Source organism: Mastacembelus armatus, chromosome 3 (genome assembly GCF_900324485.2).
Source record: "Mastacembelus armatus chromosome 3, fMasArm1.2, whole genome shotgun sequence".
In the NCBI taxonomy this organism is placed as follows: Eukaryota; Metazoa; Chordata; class Actinopteri; order Synbranchiformes; family Mastacembelidae; genus Mastacembelus; species Mastacembelus armatus.
The window spans coordinates 27,022,968-27,038,791 of NC_046635.1; the positions used below are offsets into that span (position 1 = coordinate 27,022,968).

At 38.7% G+C, this 15,824-nt stretch overlaps 1 protein-coding gene across 2 annotated transcripts in view; it reads left to right on the forward strand.

Moving 5' to 3' along the window:
* The window catches only part of adamts17 (ADAM metallopeptidase with thrombospondin type 1 motif, 17), a 73,433-nt gene extending 62,815 nt beyond the window's left edge, over positions 1–10,618 (forward strand). For both annotated transcript variants that reach the window (XM_026294364.1, XM_026294365.1), the window contains 5 exons: positions 3,814–3,949; positions 4,934–5,138; positions 5,856–6,008; positions 7,207–7,384; positions 8,424–10,618. In XM_026294364.1, coding sequence (XP_026150149.1) covers positions 3,814–3,949; positions 4,934–5,138; positions 5,856–6,008; positions 7,207–7,384; positions 8,424–8,575 — 824 coding nt within the window. In that variant the 3' untranslated portion in view covers positions 8,576–10,618. The remainder of the gene's footprint in view (positions 1–3,813; positions 3,950–4,933; positions 5,139–5,855; positions 6,009–7,206; positions 7,385–8,423) is intronic.
* Positions 10,619–15,824: the final 5,206 nt, after the last annotated feature.

The following is a 15,824-nucleotide window of genomic DNA, read 5'->3' on the forward strand; positions in this document are numbered from 1 at the left end:
TTTTTAGTATATTTTTTATTGGTACATGGCAAACAAGTTACCAGTAGGTGCAGTAGATTCTCAGAAAACAAACAAGACCCAGCATTCATGATATGCACGCTCTTAAGGCTGTGCAATTGGGCAATTAGTTGAAAGGGGTTTGTTCAAAAAAATAGCAGTGTGGCATTCAATCAGTGAGGTCATCGATTTTGTGAAAAAACAGGTGTGAATCAGGTGGCTCCTATTTAAGGATGAAGCCAGCACTTGTTGAACATGCATTTGAAAGCCAGAGGAAAATGGGTCGTTCAAGACATTGTTCAGAAGAACAGCGTACTTTGATTAAAAAGTTGATTGGAGAGGGGAAAACCTATAAAGAGGTGCAAAAAATTATAGGCTGTTCAGCTAAAATGATCTCCAATGCTTTAAAATGGAGGGCAAAACCAGAGAGACGTGGAAGAAAACGGAAGACAACCATCAAAATGGATCGAAGAATAACCAGAATGGCAAAGGCCAGGCCAATGATCAGCTCCAGGATGATCAAAGACAGTCTGGAGTTACCTGTAAGTACTGTGACAGTTAGAAGACGTTTGTGTGAAGCTAATCTATTTTCAAGAATCCCCCACAAAGTTCCACTGTTTAAAAAAAAAGGCATGTGCAGAAGAGGTTACAATTTGCCAAAGAACACATCAACTGGCCTAAAGAGAAATGGAGGAACATCATGATATCATATCATGATATGGGCATGTTTCTCCTACTATGGTGTTGGGCCTATTTATCACATACCAGGGATCATGGATCAGTTTGCATATGTCAAAATACTTGAAGAGGTCATGTTGCCTTATGCTGAAGAGGACATGCCCTTGAAATGGTTGTTTCAACAAGACAATGATCCCAAACACACTAGTAAACGAGCAAAGTCTTGGTTCCAAACCAACAAAATTAATGTTATGGAGTGGCCAGCCCAACACCCGGACCTTAATCCAATCGAGAACTTGTGGGGTGATATCAAAAATGCTGTTTCTGAAGCAAAACCAAGAAATGTAAAAGAATTGTGGAATGTTGTTAAAGAATCATGGAGTGGAATAACAGCTGAAAGGTGCCACAAGTTGGTTGACTCCATGCCACACAGATGTGAAGCAATTATAAAAAACTGTGGTCATAACTAAATATTAGTTTAGTGATTCACAGGATTGCTAAATCCTAGAAACAAAAACGTTTGTACAAAATAGTTTTGCATTTGTACAGTCAACGGCAGATGCTGCTATTTTTTTGAACACACCCCTTTCAACTAATTGCCCAATTGCACAGCCTTAGGAGCGTGCATATCATGAATGCTGGGTCTTGTTTGTTTTCTGAGAATCTACTGCACCTACTGGTAACTTGTTTTCCATGTAGCAATAAAAATTATACTAAAAACCAGGATTATTCTGGTTAGTCACATTGTACTGCTATTATTTTGAACAATACTGTATGTGCTGTTGGATTTAATTTGTCCAGAACATGGTTCGATGTGCTGAGAGTCAAGGAGTCCTTATTAAACCTAAGGGAAATGTGGTTGACAAGCAATCATGCAAATAAGCCAAGACATTAAAAAATGTTTTGGGTGATACTTGTGCCTTTTATAGAGACAGATGACAAATTAAAGGAAAGGAAAAACCAACATCTGCAACCAAAACAGCTTCAGTGCACCTTGGCATTGATTCTACAACTCTACTGAAGCAATGGGCCAGAAATCTCTTGTAGATGTTCAGCTGGGTTGAGATCTGGTAACTGTGAAGGTCAGAGGACATGATTCACATTCATTCATACTCATCAAACCATTCATTACCCCCTTGTGCCCTATGGGTGGAGGCACTGTTGTCCTGGCACAGACCCCTCCAAGCAGAACAGAAATGTGATGAAAGTTGATCACTCAGAACACGTTTGTGTTGATTTGCAGTGACCCTTCCCTCTAAGGGGACAACATCTGAGACAAATGTGCACTCATCTTTGTAATGAGGGGTTTATGCACTGCCACCTTCCTATAAAATCAGACTCGGCTGGGCCTGTGTACATGTCACAGAGCATTATTGAATGTGAATTGCTTGTTTGGTGTAACTAGTTTTTCCTTGAGTTTGTCACCGCTCTGCACTTTGCTTTATGCAAGTTCTATGCAACACAGGTGTAAACTGTATTCCAAATCTTACTTTCTTCAGTCTGAAGTCTGTGCCACCTGTCACACATCAGTAAAATACTGTTTGCATGAGTAGTATTGGCATGTCTTTATGTCCAAGTTAACTTCTGACCAGCTGCTGACAGAAAAAAGCTGCACGAGGCTTTTATAACGTGAATATTTGAAACAGTGAAATGGTCTTTGGAGTTGGTGTTCAGACACCAAATAAATCAGATGTTGTTGCACTTGTACAATTGTACCTGATTAATTACTTACTATGATGTATGCTCTGGATGTCAACTCGTGTATCTGACTGAGATCTGAGGTAGATAGATAAACCCGAATCCAATATTAAAAAGAGATGTTATGGTGGGCTTACATTCAAATGTTTCACTGACTACTAATCCAGAAGTACCTGACCTCATCTCCTGGATAAAGTTTGGAGATCATTTTGTTGTAATAATTAGGATAATGAATCATGATCAAAAAGAAAAGCTTATGTTTTTTTTTCTTTATTTTTGCATTGAGCTGTTCTGTGTTGTTGCCTTTGTCCAGTGCCGATTTATTTGCCTCCTCTTTAGTTGCTTGTAGACGATCGTTACTGTGCTAAAAAAGTCCAAATAATTTTCATGTGTGAGTAAAAGACCTTTTTTTATATAGTTACAATCAAATATTCTCTCACCAAGACAGTAAGAGTCATGTCAATAAATGGCTTCCAAAATGATACAATAAAGATTTGAGGCTGAATATTGTTTTGGGAGAAATTTCTGATGATGTTACCCTCTTAAAGCTCATATGTCTAGTAGTTAAAGTTAAAAGATTAAAAAAGGGAGCAATTAAGGAGCGGCTGCTGTGGCTAAACTACGCATTCTTGAGCCATGACTGAAGTCAAAGGGGGTAGGAGGTTTGGACAATGAGACAGACAGAGATAGAGCCAATGGCTTCCCGAAACTAATTATCTACAGCATATTAGACAGACCATGCTTCTCTATATGGACTGCTCTTTCTTTGTAACACACACACTATAGGGCAGTCAATTTCCTGAACATCTCACAGCTATGAAGTTGCAGTCCACTGCTTTTCTAAAGGAGTCGGAGTCAGGTGCTTCTGGACTAGTAATCAGAGAAGCAACTGGCAGTACCCCCCCACAGCTCAGATGATGTCTTTTTAATGACCCCACATACTGTAGGCGTATGGTTTGACATCCAGAACACACGTCATTGCAATTAAATGATGAGGTTCTGTAAACACACAGCTGGGTTAACAGGGGAATCAGTCCTGAAGTTCTTCTGTTCTTAAGTCAAAATACAAGTCCCTAAAACATAAATCATTGTAGTGTAACAACTTGGTTTAAGGTTAGGGTTATAGTAACTCTTAGCATTAGGCACATGGTAGTTATGAGGTCAGAGTAAGGGAAAATGAATGTTGTGTGTGTGTGTCTTTCTATGGTTGTGTGGACATGTTTTATCATTCTTGTGTGCACATTTTGGCCAGTCCTCACAACTTCAAATGGTTCTTTGAGAGTTAAGACATGGTTTTAGGGTTAGGGTTAGGGTTAGGGTTAGGCATTTAGTTGTCGTGGTTTGGATTAGGGTTAGGGTCTAGGGAAATGCGCTATATCTGTGAGTGTCACAACTATGAGACATAACTGTGCGTATGTGTGTGTGTGTGTGCGCACGCAGGTGAGCGGAGGACAGTGGTTTCATGTATGAGAATAGCCAATAAAACCATGGAGGTGGTCAATGATAGCAACTGTCAACCTGAGAACCGACCACTGCCCCAAGTACGACTCTGCAACTCTCATCCCTGCCAGTACCGGTGAGGCACACTCCACACATGTACACACACACACACACACACACACACAAATGAACCTCAAAGCAAAAAGCTCAAAGCTCATCAAATGCAGTTAACACTCCTACATTGGCATTGATTTGACTTCTGTCGATTATCTTCAACCGTCTTTAGTTGCTCCTTCCAGGATTAATTTTGTCATCAAGTCGTTAAAACACACATTCCTACTACCTGTAATTGCTGTAAATTTAGAACAGAAGTTTCTTCTTTATATTGGTTAGTTTACAGTTTGTATTTACATGTAACATATGTGGCATGAGTTTCGATGCAGCAGTCAGTTTTAGATTTACAGGGTTGCTCAAGTTGCGATTTTCTCCATATTATATTAAAAGGGACATTTTATACTTCATTTTCAAGTTTTAAAGCAATGATTTTATCAGCAACACAGCTTGGAAATGACTGCTGGATATAAGCTAGTATTTATGAGCTGTGATTAATTATGTCTGACAACAGAAACAGGATAATGTACTGTAAATGAGAACAGTTACACTGAATCTGGCTGTATTAGACACAGAAAAGAGCAATCTGTCTGTAGCTGCCATGTGGAAACAACGTTAAGAAGACATACAGTCAACCACACAGCTGTTTTTTTCATAATCTGTATTTATGATGACATTGTGAGAAGATATGACCACAAAATAATGATTTGGTCAGCTGGGCTGTCTGTCTCACTCCTTACCAGAGATTTGTTGTAATGCAGTTTTTTGTTTGCCAGCTGAAAACAATAAAGAAGAAGGGATTTAGTTGCTTTTCTGTTCAGGTATTTCACTGGAGGTCTTTATGAATCATCTGGAAATGCTGTGTGGATTCAAATCTTCAAAGGAAAATTGTGTTTTACACATTAGCACAGGGTGGATACGATCTAAGACTCAATCATCTCAACATTTAGACTCAAAGCAAATGGCCTGGTGTTATAAACTATCTCTAAATACTTGCTCTTCTTCATAGGTGGGTGACTGGTGAGTGGGGGTCGTGCTCCGTCACATGTGGTAAAGGTCTTCAACAGAGGGAGGTGGTTTGTGTTTACCAATTACAGAATGGCTCACTGATCCACACCAGGGACCTGTACTGCCAAGGAGTAAAACCTCCTGTTCTACAGGGCTGTGAGGGCCGTCTCTGCCTCACGGTGTGGGAGGCGTCAGAGTGGTCCAAGGTGGGTTATACAAATACTGTGCTGAAGCCAGATCAGACTGGCTTTGAGTCCGTCCTTCTGTGATTGATCGTAGAAGATAAGACGCACTTGACAGGTTGTAAGAACATACTTACTCAAGTATTAGCGACATTTCAATGACGGACATTAATAGCATCTCATTCTTCAAGTTATTAAAATGCTTGTACTCTGTAGACAGCTTGAAGCAGCTATGGACAATAAGAACAGGTGGCCTCTTCTGAATCTGAATGGAAGCCCATCTAGGATGTGTTGTAGATTTAGTAGTTGCACTTAGTCACTCATTTTATTCTGCCACTCCGCTCATAATCAGCAGTGTCATTAATGGGATATAACATCAGGACCTACTGATGATAGATGCCAAGAGACATAGAGGTGCAGTAGGAAAGTAAGAAACAAACAGGCAGATTGTCATTTTATCATAGAATAGTTTGATAGTGTAACATAGCGAACATTACCATGTGTTATATAGCCTAAAGGAACTAATAACTGGGCTTAAAAATATGTTTCAGGTCACCCCCCCCCCTTTAGTGTTATGTTAACAGTTAAGATCTATGGTGCAGAGAATAAATTCTTATATTAATTTTGGTTTCTTCAGAGAAAATCTTAATATAAAAAAAAGACACAAAATAAAAATATATTTAAAATAATTTATTTAACCTACAATGTTCTGTTTGTACTTTGTCCTTTCACTTCTTCTAGTGTTCATCAGATTGTGGTCAGGGTATTCGCAGACGGACAGTGTTGTGTACAAACCCTCAGGGTCTATGTGATCCACTGTCCCAGCCCACTAAAGAGGAGCCCTGTGAAGACTACTCCAAATGTTATGAATGGAAGACTGGAGATTGGTCGAAGGTATGACCATCTTAAAACTCCATAGACTGCTTGATCCAAAAATGGCTAGGAGCAATCTGTGTTTTTTGTCTTAACTAAACCTCACCCATTGCCTCAACGCATGTATCATGGCAATTCAGCTGCACCAGTTTGCTAATAGAAATACTTTAAGTGCACTTGAGTGATGATGGTCACTTTATAACACCTACTGTAGATCACATATGGTAGCATTCGGGCTTGTGTCAGTTGTGTAAAATGTCAATTCAAGCCCTGACAATTAAAGTGTAAAGTGAAGCTCTGTTTATTTTGGAAATGTCATTAAATAAGCAAATTTGCACAAGCCCATCCCAGTTTGGTTGCAATTGCAATGATTGCATTTTTAATGCAACCCTTAGGAAACAGAACGCATTGGCCACAAATTAGTAAAATAACTACAAGCATAGGTTTTGCATAAAATTAAAATATGAAAAACATTTCAATCTTGAAATCCATTGTCTACATGTTTTTGTAGTTCAAAGTTAGTTGTGTAATATTTATGTAATGGACAAAAAAATATTTTTTTAACTGATTTAAATTAAAGTTTTAATGCTTTTCTTTTAAAATTTGAATCCATTCCTCTTTTCACCTCATAGGCTTCATGTTTCTCAATGTGTTAACATCTTTTTTTCTGGGTTATATGAAGTGGTGCACTTATTACTTGTTATCACATAAACAACCAAATAATAAACTGATTTGATAAATTGGTGGCATATGCGTGGCAGAGATGGTGCAAGTTCAAATGTCTAGGATGCCAAATATACTGTAGATTCAAGTAACTTTTTACCTGATCTGTTTTGCGAGATTTTGTATTTGATCATTGCTTACATGAAAACTAAAATATATACTCATTCATTTTGCGATGTGAAAACTGACATCAATCTCATGTTTGTGTTTATTCAGGTTTGGTGACAGGACAAGGCTATGTTAGCTTAGCATTAAGACTAAAAGCAAGGTTTAGACATAGCTTGTCTTGCCCTGTCAAAAGTTAAAAGATACAATAACTCTAAAAATCATTATCTTGTAGTATTTCATTAATCCTAACAAAAAACAGAAATGTAATGATGCTCGTTTGTGGTTTCATGGGGATTTTCTGGAACTGCACATACTAGCTTGAAGTGAATACCAGTTGGATTAACAACCCCCCCAACATCTCAAACTGACACCTTTGATCCTGTTACAGTGCTCGTCATCCTGCGGGAAGGGTCTGCAGTCACGAGTGGTCCAGTGTATGCACAAAGTAACGGGTCGTCACGGTAATGATTGTCCAGTGACGCTGAGACCACCAACCTACCGACCCTGTCACCATGGTACCTGCAATGAGAACATCAATGTGAACACCATCACCTCCCCCAGGCTAGGTGAGACATTTGGCATTATTATAGGTTTATAGGTTTAAGGGTTAAAGATGCCTTGGATGTTATAATCATACTGTTTTTATAATAAGACAAATAAAATCACGTTTCAGTGTAGGGGAATAATAATGGAATACGCACAAAATGGGGATGTTGTACTGAAAACTAAATGTGTGGTAAGTGGTAAAATAGTAAAAAATACTGCTAAGCCCTTTATAAATGTCATTATAGAACGCAGCAAGAACCCCTCTTCTCATCCTTATAACCTCAATTGATGTAAGTAGGTGCATTTGTGTAGGCAGACTTAATTTAAAAGGAGGGGTCACAAGGGATCAGCAGTGATTCACTGATCAGGAAGACGTTGATGCTGTTGCTAGACCATTTTTATTATTGGTAAACACTGAAGCAGCTGCAGTGCACTGGTGGGATGTCACTGGGGATAGCATCGATGTCAGGTGGCTCCATTATAGGCTCCATGGAGCGTGGCACAGATGGCTGCTGCATGTATCAACAGCTGCTGATGATGTGGCAGTCCTGTTGCACCTCCTGCTGGATAAGGGCAAACTGCTGTTGGACCCGCTTCCTCCCCTCCTACTGTGCTTATATTCCATCGTGACATCTTCTTGGCCTTGGCAGACATCGCACAATGCTGGGCAGCAGTTGTTTTTTGCTCCTGGGGTTGACTACCTGCTCGATCCTGTGGGTCAAAGATCTGTTGAACCTCTTGAAGTAGACACTCAGTTGTCTAAAGTTTCTTATTTCATGTTGACAGTGTCTTCAATGCTTCCTACTGGTATAGAGTACATTTTGTCACCCTGTGGGGAGAAGCCCTAGTACAGTGACCCAGGGTATCAGGAAGGTGTTGCCAGTGCTACAGATAAAAATGACATACTAGCTAAAACAAACAATTACCCAGTATGGTTACAGCTTTGTAGGATGTAAATTCCGTAACTGGTGTCAGATAGTTTGTGGCTTAACCCACTGTGTCGCCTGTTTTTTCATGTCGCTTGTGAATATTGACATGTCTGTCTTCCCCACCCCCCAGCTGCTCTGACCTACAAATGCATGGGGGACCAGTGGACAGTGTATTGCCGTGTGATCCGAGAGAAGAACCTCTGTCAGGACATGAGGTGGTACCAGCGCTGCTGTGAAACCTGTAGGGACTTTTATGCCAAGAAAATACTTCACAAAAGCTAATAAGAAAATACACCTCCTTTCTCCAGATACGCTCCATCTTGTAAATGTTTTTAGTATTGTTAAATGATGTTAAGAAAACAATTTCTATTATTGATGAAACTTTTGTATTTAAAAATCAAAATGGCAAGTACACATAAGTGTACATTTGAAATGTGCTCATTAACTTCTAGTTTTGATGAAGACTTGAAAATGTCAACTATTTCTTTTGCTGTACACCAAAACACAAAAATAAATTTAAAATGGGGGGAGAGGGGTCGAGGGGGTTTCTAGGTGGTTTTGTTGCACAGAATGATTGAAAATATGTGCTTGGTTTTGAAGTAGACTTTTTTCAAATTTAATTATGATTTCCTTCTTATCTTTTACTGTCATTGCAATTTCAAACAATAGGTTTAAACTTATAACACTTAAGCATTCGTTACGTATACTGTAATAATGTGTATTAGGAGCCATAACCAGGAAGCATGGTAAAATGCTATATAATTTCAGTGAATCAGCCCAGCTAATGATCCAACAGACTGTTGAAGGGCGGTCGATTGCTCAAGTAGCAAAACATGGCGGAAGTGTAAAGATACATCCAAAGGGTACATGGTTGTGTTTTGTTTCTTTTCAGATGTGGTCCAGTTTAAGGATTTAATATGCACATGTGAGGTCACCATGAGCAGTGAGAACTGACATCTTTCATTGGCTGTTTCAGTGCTCATCGTCCTGACGACATGTGCTGTCCTAAACCATAAAGCAAGAATGTGTATTGCCACTTTGGCCTCACAGCAGGGCTGTTGTGCTCCTGCTTGGTCATAGGACCAACTGGCTGTTAGACAATCTGACTTAATTTGAAGCATTCCCAGGCCTTTATAACTGATTTTCTTAACTCATATCTAGTGCAAGTAAACTGAAATTAAAATTTAGAATTTTATTAGGCTACGTTTCGTTAACATATCTGACAAGACCCTACTTGTCATTTTAAGTGGCCTGTATCCAGATCAAATCCAGATGCATCAATCCTAGTATCCCAGTTGGCCAGAGCACCAATCTAACTGGTAAGCCTGATGTTACTGTATGTTAGGGTTAGAGTCAATAGCATAAGTTGCATATTGAGATCTGAGCACACTGAATCATGACTCATTAACAGCATGTCCCATTATAAGATGTCGTGGTGAGATACAGGTCACTTCTTAATACTAGGAGGAAATTTGCATCTAAGAATGAGGAATTTTTCACTGCTTTAAATTTTCACTCTTCACAAGTGAAGCTGAGTAAAAGACAAAACCAGTAAAAACTATCTTTAAATGGACGAACATTGAAAAATTAGCACCAGCATTAAATATGTTGCTGCAGCTCAGAAATGTTCATTGCCTTGTCAACCATTTTCAAAAAGTCATGGAGCTCACATGTATCTGTCTGTATGAATGTGTGTGTGTGTGTGTGTGTGTTTGTTTGTGTGTGTGTCTGTGTGTGTTAACACAAAAGGCCTCAGTCTTTTCCAAGGAGCTGAATGGTGCTATCTTATGACATGTTTCACTGTTGTGGAATTCAGCCTATTGTCAATGATGGTCTTATTGTCATTGATCACCGTTATCTGTTTTGTATGTTGTAGGATTATTTAATAACGTCTACTTTTATTGATGAGTCTTTTTTGCTTATATAGTGCAAAATGTGCTCAATTACTCCTGTACTGTACTTTTTAGATGCACATGCAGTATGTTTGGTACATAAACTGCCACTACATGTATTTTATGGTGCTGATTTTGAACTTAGTCTGTTTATACAGGGATTTAAATGTGCCTGTTGTACTGCGTAACCACACTATATTTGTACTGTTTGGATTCTTGCTCACAATGGTCTAATGAATATTGGATATAAAGTGGATGACAGTCAGTGACAACTGGTAGAATTGAATAGAATCTATTCAAGTCTACTCTAAAGTGATTCTCTTTTGTTTTTTTTCTTACATAATAAATAATGTGCTTTTACATGGAAAACCAAACCTGTATGACACAGTATAAAGGTATGTGGATTTATCATTAAATCAGAATGCCGACTGATCTTTCTGTAGTATTCATTTATTATCGACTGATCAAGACCATGAGGCACAGCTGAAAGTTCTATGAGGCATCTAGTTCAGTAAGTGGACCTTGTGTGTGTGTTTCTGTAGTCATGCTATGATATGCTTATATGTACATTGGTTTATGCCCAAAGAAAATAACATTCTATTGTGAAGTTGTGTGTGATTACAAGAATGTAGGAAAGGAATTTGCCAAACACATGCCAAAAATGAAAACACAGCATAGTTTACAATCGGTCAACTCTTAAAATTCTCTTTTGCTCATAAAATGTGTCAGTGTACTCCACCAATAAAGTGTATGATGCTCAAATAGTATTAGAATTCTTAAGGGGAATTAAAAGTGGAAAGATGAAATTATTGTACATACCTCACAAATTGAATTATTCATCCAGTCTTTATGAGAGCTTGAGAGTGTGTGAAATGAAGAAACAGGCCAAACAAGGTTAACTGGGATTTGATTATTATGAATCTTAATTGTGGTTTTATGGACTCTAGTCTCTTCAGTAATCTACTATTTGCAAGACACAGTTTAGTTCAGGTAAAGAGAATGAGATGTAAGCACAAAATAGCACAACGTTCAATCCCACACTACTACTTAATGGTATTACTTTGTAATGCTACTATGTAATATACATCCACCAATCCATTATCTGTACCTACTCATTCCTATTTAGGGTCCCAGGGATCTGCTGGAGCCTATCCCAGCTCTCTTTGGGTGAAAGGCAGGGGTACACCCTGGACAGGTCACCAGTCCATCACAGGGCCAACTACATAATATGTTAAACACTATAGCATGATTAGAAATGACTAAACACTACATGTAGCACAAAGGACAAAAGCATATTGTTCTTTAGCAGAGTATCAAATTGGAGTCAGTTTTCTGCAGCCAAGGATACAGACCAACAAATACTACTTTGAAAATGTATCATCCTGTGAAAAACTTGTTTTCTATTGCAACATAAATCCGTTCTATTCATTGCTGTGGTGTGTGTTATTTTGTTTCACAACATGAAGAGAGTTCAGTGACGACATTTGAGAATTTGGGAATTGTCATTGGAAACGAAAATCAGGGAGAGAGTCTCTTCAAACTTCAAACACTTGAAGCTTGCACAAGTGTTGAGGTTACCTGGAGAACAAGAACACTGACTCTACAAGAAACAAACAGAATGAACCTGCCAGTAATAGACATGTCTCAGCACCATAACTGTGTGTGTATATATGTGTGTGTGTGTGTGTGCATAACAGATGGAGAAAGAGGAAGGGAGACAGTTGTGATAGCCTGAGCTAAATTAATGAATATTTTGTTTGTTTTTCCTCCTGCAGAAATTGGTGTGTTGTGTTCTCTTAAAGAGCTGCTTTAACTGAGGAGGGCAATTAATCATTTCACCCAGATGATGCAGGAAAGACTCATTCAGCACTATCACAGGATGAGCTCACTCCCCAGATGGCACCTCACAAATTCTGTGTGTGTGTGTGTGTGTGTGTGTGTGTGATGTAAATGCACATGCGCGCGCACACACACACATACAAAGAAAAAGACGTGCTGTGGCCTTGATGCCTCATGACAAAAGAGAGATTATAATCGCATACATGGAGTTGTTTACCTCCACCTTAATTTTTACAACATAAAACCAGCTGGACTGCAGAGTCATCACAGCATCTCATTGTGTTGCCACCTTGTGGTCATTTTAAACAGTGCACCAAACTGCTAGATATTTATGATACGCTATTAGACTTAAAATAATGCGAATGAGATGGCACTAAAGATATACTGTTGCATTATCAAAAACTATAAGAAGGTATTCAGATATTTACCGATGATTTAGTTAGCAGAGTAGAGGCTGGAGTTGTAGATGGGACTATAGCGCAACTGACTTTCATTCAGAAGAACCAGTGGTCCAGGTCCTGTCACTGACCTTCTAATCAATCACAGTTATGTTAGAAAAGAACTAGTTCATACAACACCTTGTCTGACACACTATAGCTAGACACACATGGTGACAGAGTGAAAAGCCACCCATCATAGAGCGTGGGGAGATGCAATATGAATTAAACATGGCAATAATGAATATTTCTAATTGATCATTCATTTAAAAGTTTGGATAGCATTCCTATGTACGACTAGCATTCATATTATATGATATTTTGTATCTGGCTGTCAGATAAATCTGTTGGGCCCCATTTTGGACAACACCAGTCCTAATATATCACACCTCTAAGCTGACCTAACATACCTGTAGAGAGATCTTAATGCCCACCCTCTGCATTGTATCTCCATAGGCTAAGCTCACACAGCTGGTCACACTGTATTTTGTTTATTTAGTACTTCTGTTTTTAATGGCCTTCTACAAACTCCATGTCCCATGACCCTTAGACATTTGCAGACTAGACATCGCACTAGCACTACAGAAAAGGTGAGTCCATGAACATGCTCAGTGGTGGCAGTGGCTATAAAATGACTGTAATAACTGCATGACACACCAGAGTTCTATGCCTCTTTTCAACCTGCATTTTGTGTGTGTGTGTGTGTGTGTGTGTGTGTTGTTTTTCATATTTTTTCTTGTATTGAGATGGTTAAACGGTACCTTAATGTAAATACAGTATATTTTGTATTTGCTGTTAAATGCAAATAGAAGATGTTTGCATGCATCTGCAGCTTTACTTATCTGAGCAAGTATCATTTTTTGCTATAGTACACAGATACAAAATGCACAGTAACATATTCCTGTGGAAGTTGAATTTTGTGCAAAAACTGGACAGCCCTGTCAACACTATTATCATTCCCTGTAGTAAAGTTGAATTAGGTGCTTACTGAGGCTGGTGTAGTTGTGTTTACTCGTAATTATACTGGAGGGAGCAGCGTCACTGGTTCACTTAAAACGGCTGATCAATTAAATTCATATTCTTTTCAATCTCCCTGCCCTCCCCTGCTCCCCTGCTCCCCTGCTCCCTTTGGTATATCAGCACTTTAACATGTGGAGATTCAAAAACTGGCTTGGTGTGCAGTTCTGGCCGTTTCAGTGTGACCTTCAAAAAAAAAAAAGAAAGATATTATTCTATTTTGCTCCACTTTAAAATGACTGCACTCTCAAGTTGAATGGGTATGATGCCTCTGATTCAGTGTATAGTGGGAAGAAGCAAATTATGTTCAGGAACTGGGAGATACTACAAAATACCTGACAGTGAGCCTTTTTTTGTAAGTTATGGTGAGTACCACACCTTCCTACATATCAGTGTCCCTGTGATACAGGAACCTAATTTGTGTGTGTGTGTTTGTGTGAGAACTGCACATAGAGGAAAATTTGTGAGGTGTCACGCCTCCTGTGCAGAGAGAACAGAGAGGAGGAGTGCTGTTCATCAGCCTGAGGCAGGCTGGCAGTTACTGAGGCTATGCTGATTGTGTCTTTACTCATGTCAGCCTGCTGACTCTCTACAGCATTTTCACTTAATCCATGCTACTGCTGTGTGCAATTCCAACAAGATCACAGTGAAACTACATTTAAAAAAACACTTTCATTATTAAACTGGAAGATTTTGTATGAGTTTTGTTTGGATGAATCTGTATATGCTGCCATTCATTGAGCACAACAGGAATCTGAGGATCCATCTGGCAAGTTCAAAGTCATGCCTCCTGCTGTCCTCGCAGTACCTCTCTATGCAAAGACATACATATATATGTATGCATTGTACATACATGAAGACATACATACTTACTGTATGTACATATGTACTGTATATATACACATGCAAATACAGTTTCAAAAAATCAGATCTATCAAATTTTTGAATGTCAAAATCAATGCATCGCCATATGATAAGCATATAGCAAAATATCAAAGTTCATGTCTTATTGTCAAGATACCTAAATCATCCTGCTTTATTTTTTGGGATAAGTGGGAAAAACCCATCACCTGGATTTTTAATTGTGTATGTATATATCTTGTGCTGTGATATGGGTTGCTTATATTAACGTTGGTGTTATTGTGTGATATGAGCTTATCTTGTTTCTAGGGTGACATTTTAACATCTGTCCATGGACTGCAGATAAAAAATAGCCTTTTGGCCAACTCTGGTGCATTTACAGAAATGTGAATTAATGTATAATGTCCATGTCAAAGAAACAAATAATGATAATACATAGTAATTCACTGCCCATAAACAGTGCACGTATCTGCAGGGAGAACAGTGAGTTACATTTATCTTTTAGGTGATGGAAACGATCCTCCCACAGGGTCTCAGTGGCAGCTTTCTCACAGCAGCACCTAGAACACTTGTTAAGCAGAATACATGGTGATGTTACAGATTACAAAAAGCTGATTCAACAAACTCTGATCTTAACCCTGAACTGTGATTTGATGAACACTGAGATGGGGAACTCTGAGTTATTTGACTCTGAGTTCATTAACTAAGAATCAAGTGTGCATGTGATGAGATTAAAAACCCTTTATCAGTGTAGCTCCAACACTTGAAATGACCATGGCCATGGGTAAGTAAAAATCCTTTTTAACCCAGTGATGCTACAAAGAATGTGTGACATCAGTGCACATTTATCATTATAAAAACAGTAGCAAAGCTGAGTTGGAAAAGGGGCCAGTATATTAACACGTCTTAACTAATTTATTCACTGTAGTTCACTCATTCACTTCATTAAATCTATTTATTTAGCTGTAACTTGATGTGGACAAAGTGTTGCTGGCTACAGAAGATCAAATCAAACAGATAAGACATATATTTATTTACAGAACTCTGATTGTAACCTCAGAGTCTAACCCAGCAATAATAATTTAGTGCTTTGTAGTTGGAACCACATGTAGTTTAAACACATGCTTGCAAAGTCCAACATAGAAAAAGAAAATGTCCCAAAGGGTGTTAGTATTCAGCTGTAAAACAAAGACAGGTGTATCATGCCTGTCCTCATTGTTAGAAGCACACACACAACCTGTATAGTGTCTGCCGTGCAGAGTATAGGGTCCTATAAGTAGGTCAGTATAGATTCCATCACATTGAAGTGTCTTTCATTTTAGCTGACACCCAGTGGAAAACTGTGCCTGAGCTGAAGGTTTTGGTCAATAGCAATTACCTCTTGTCTTTCCTTAGGCAAAAAGGATTTTGTGGGTTAATGGGGTTGACTGAGTGGCTGCTTCAGGTCAGGTGGTTTGAGCCTTTTGAATTTTTAATGATGAATTT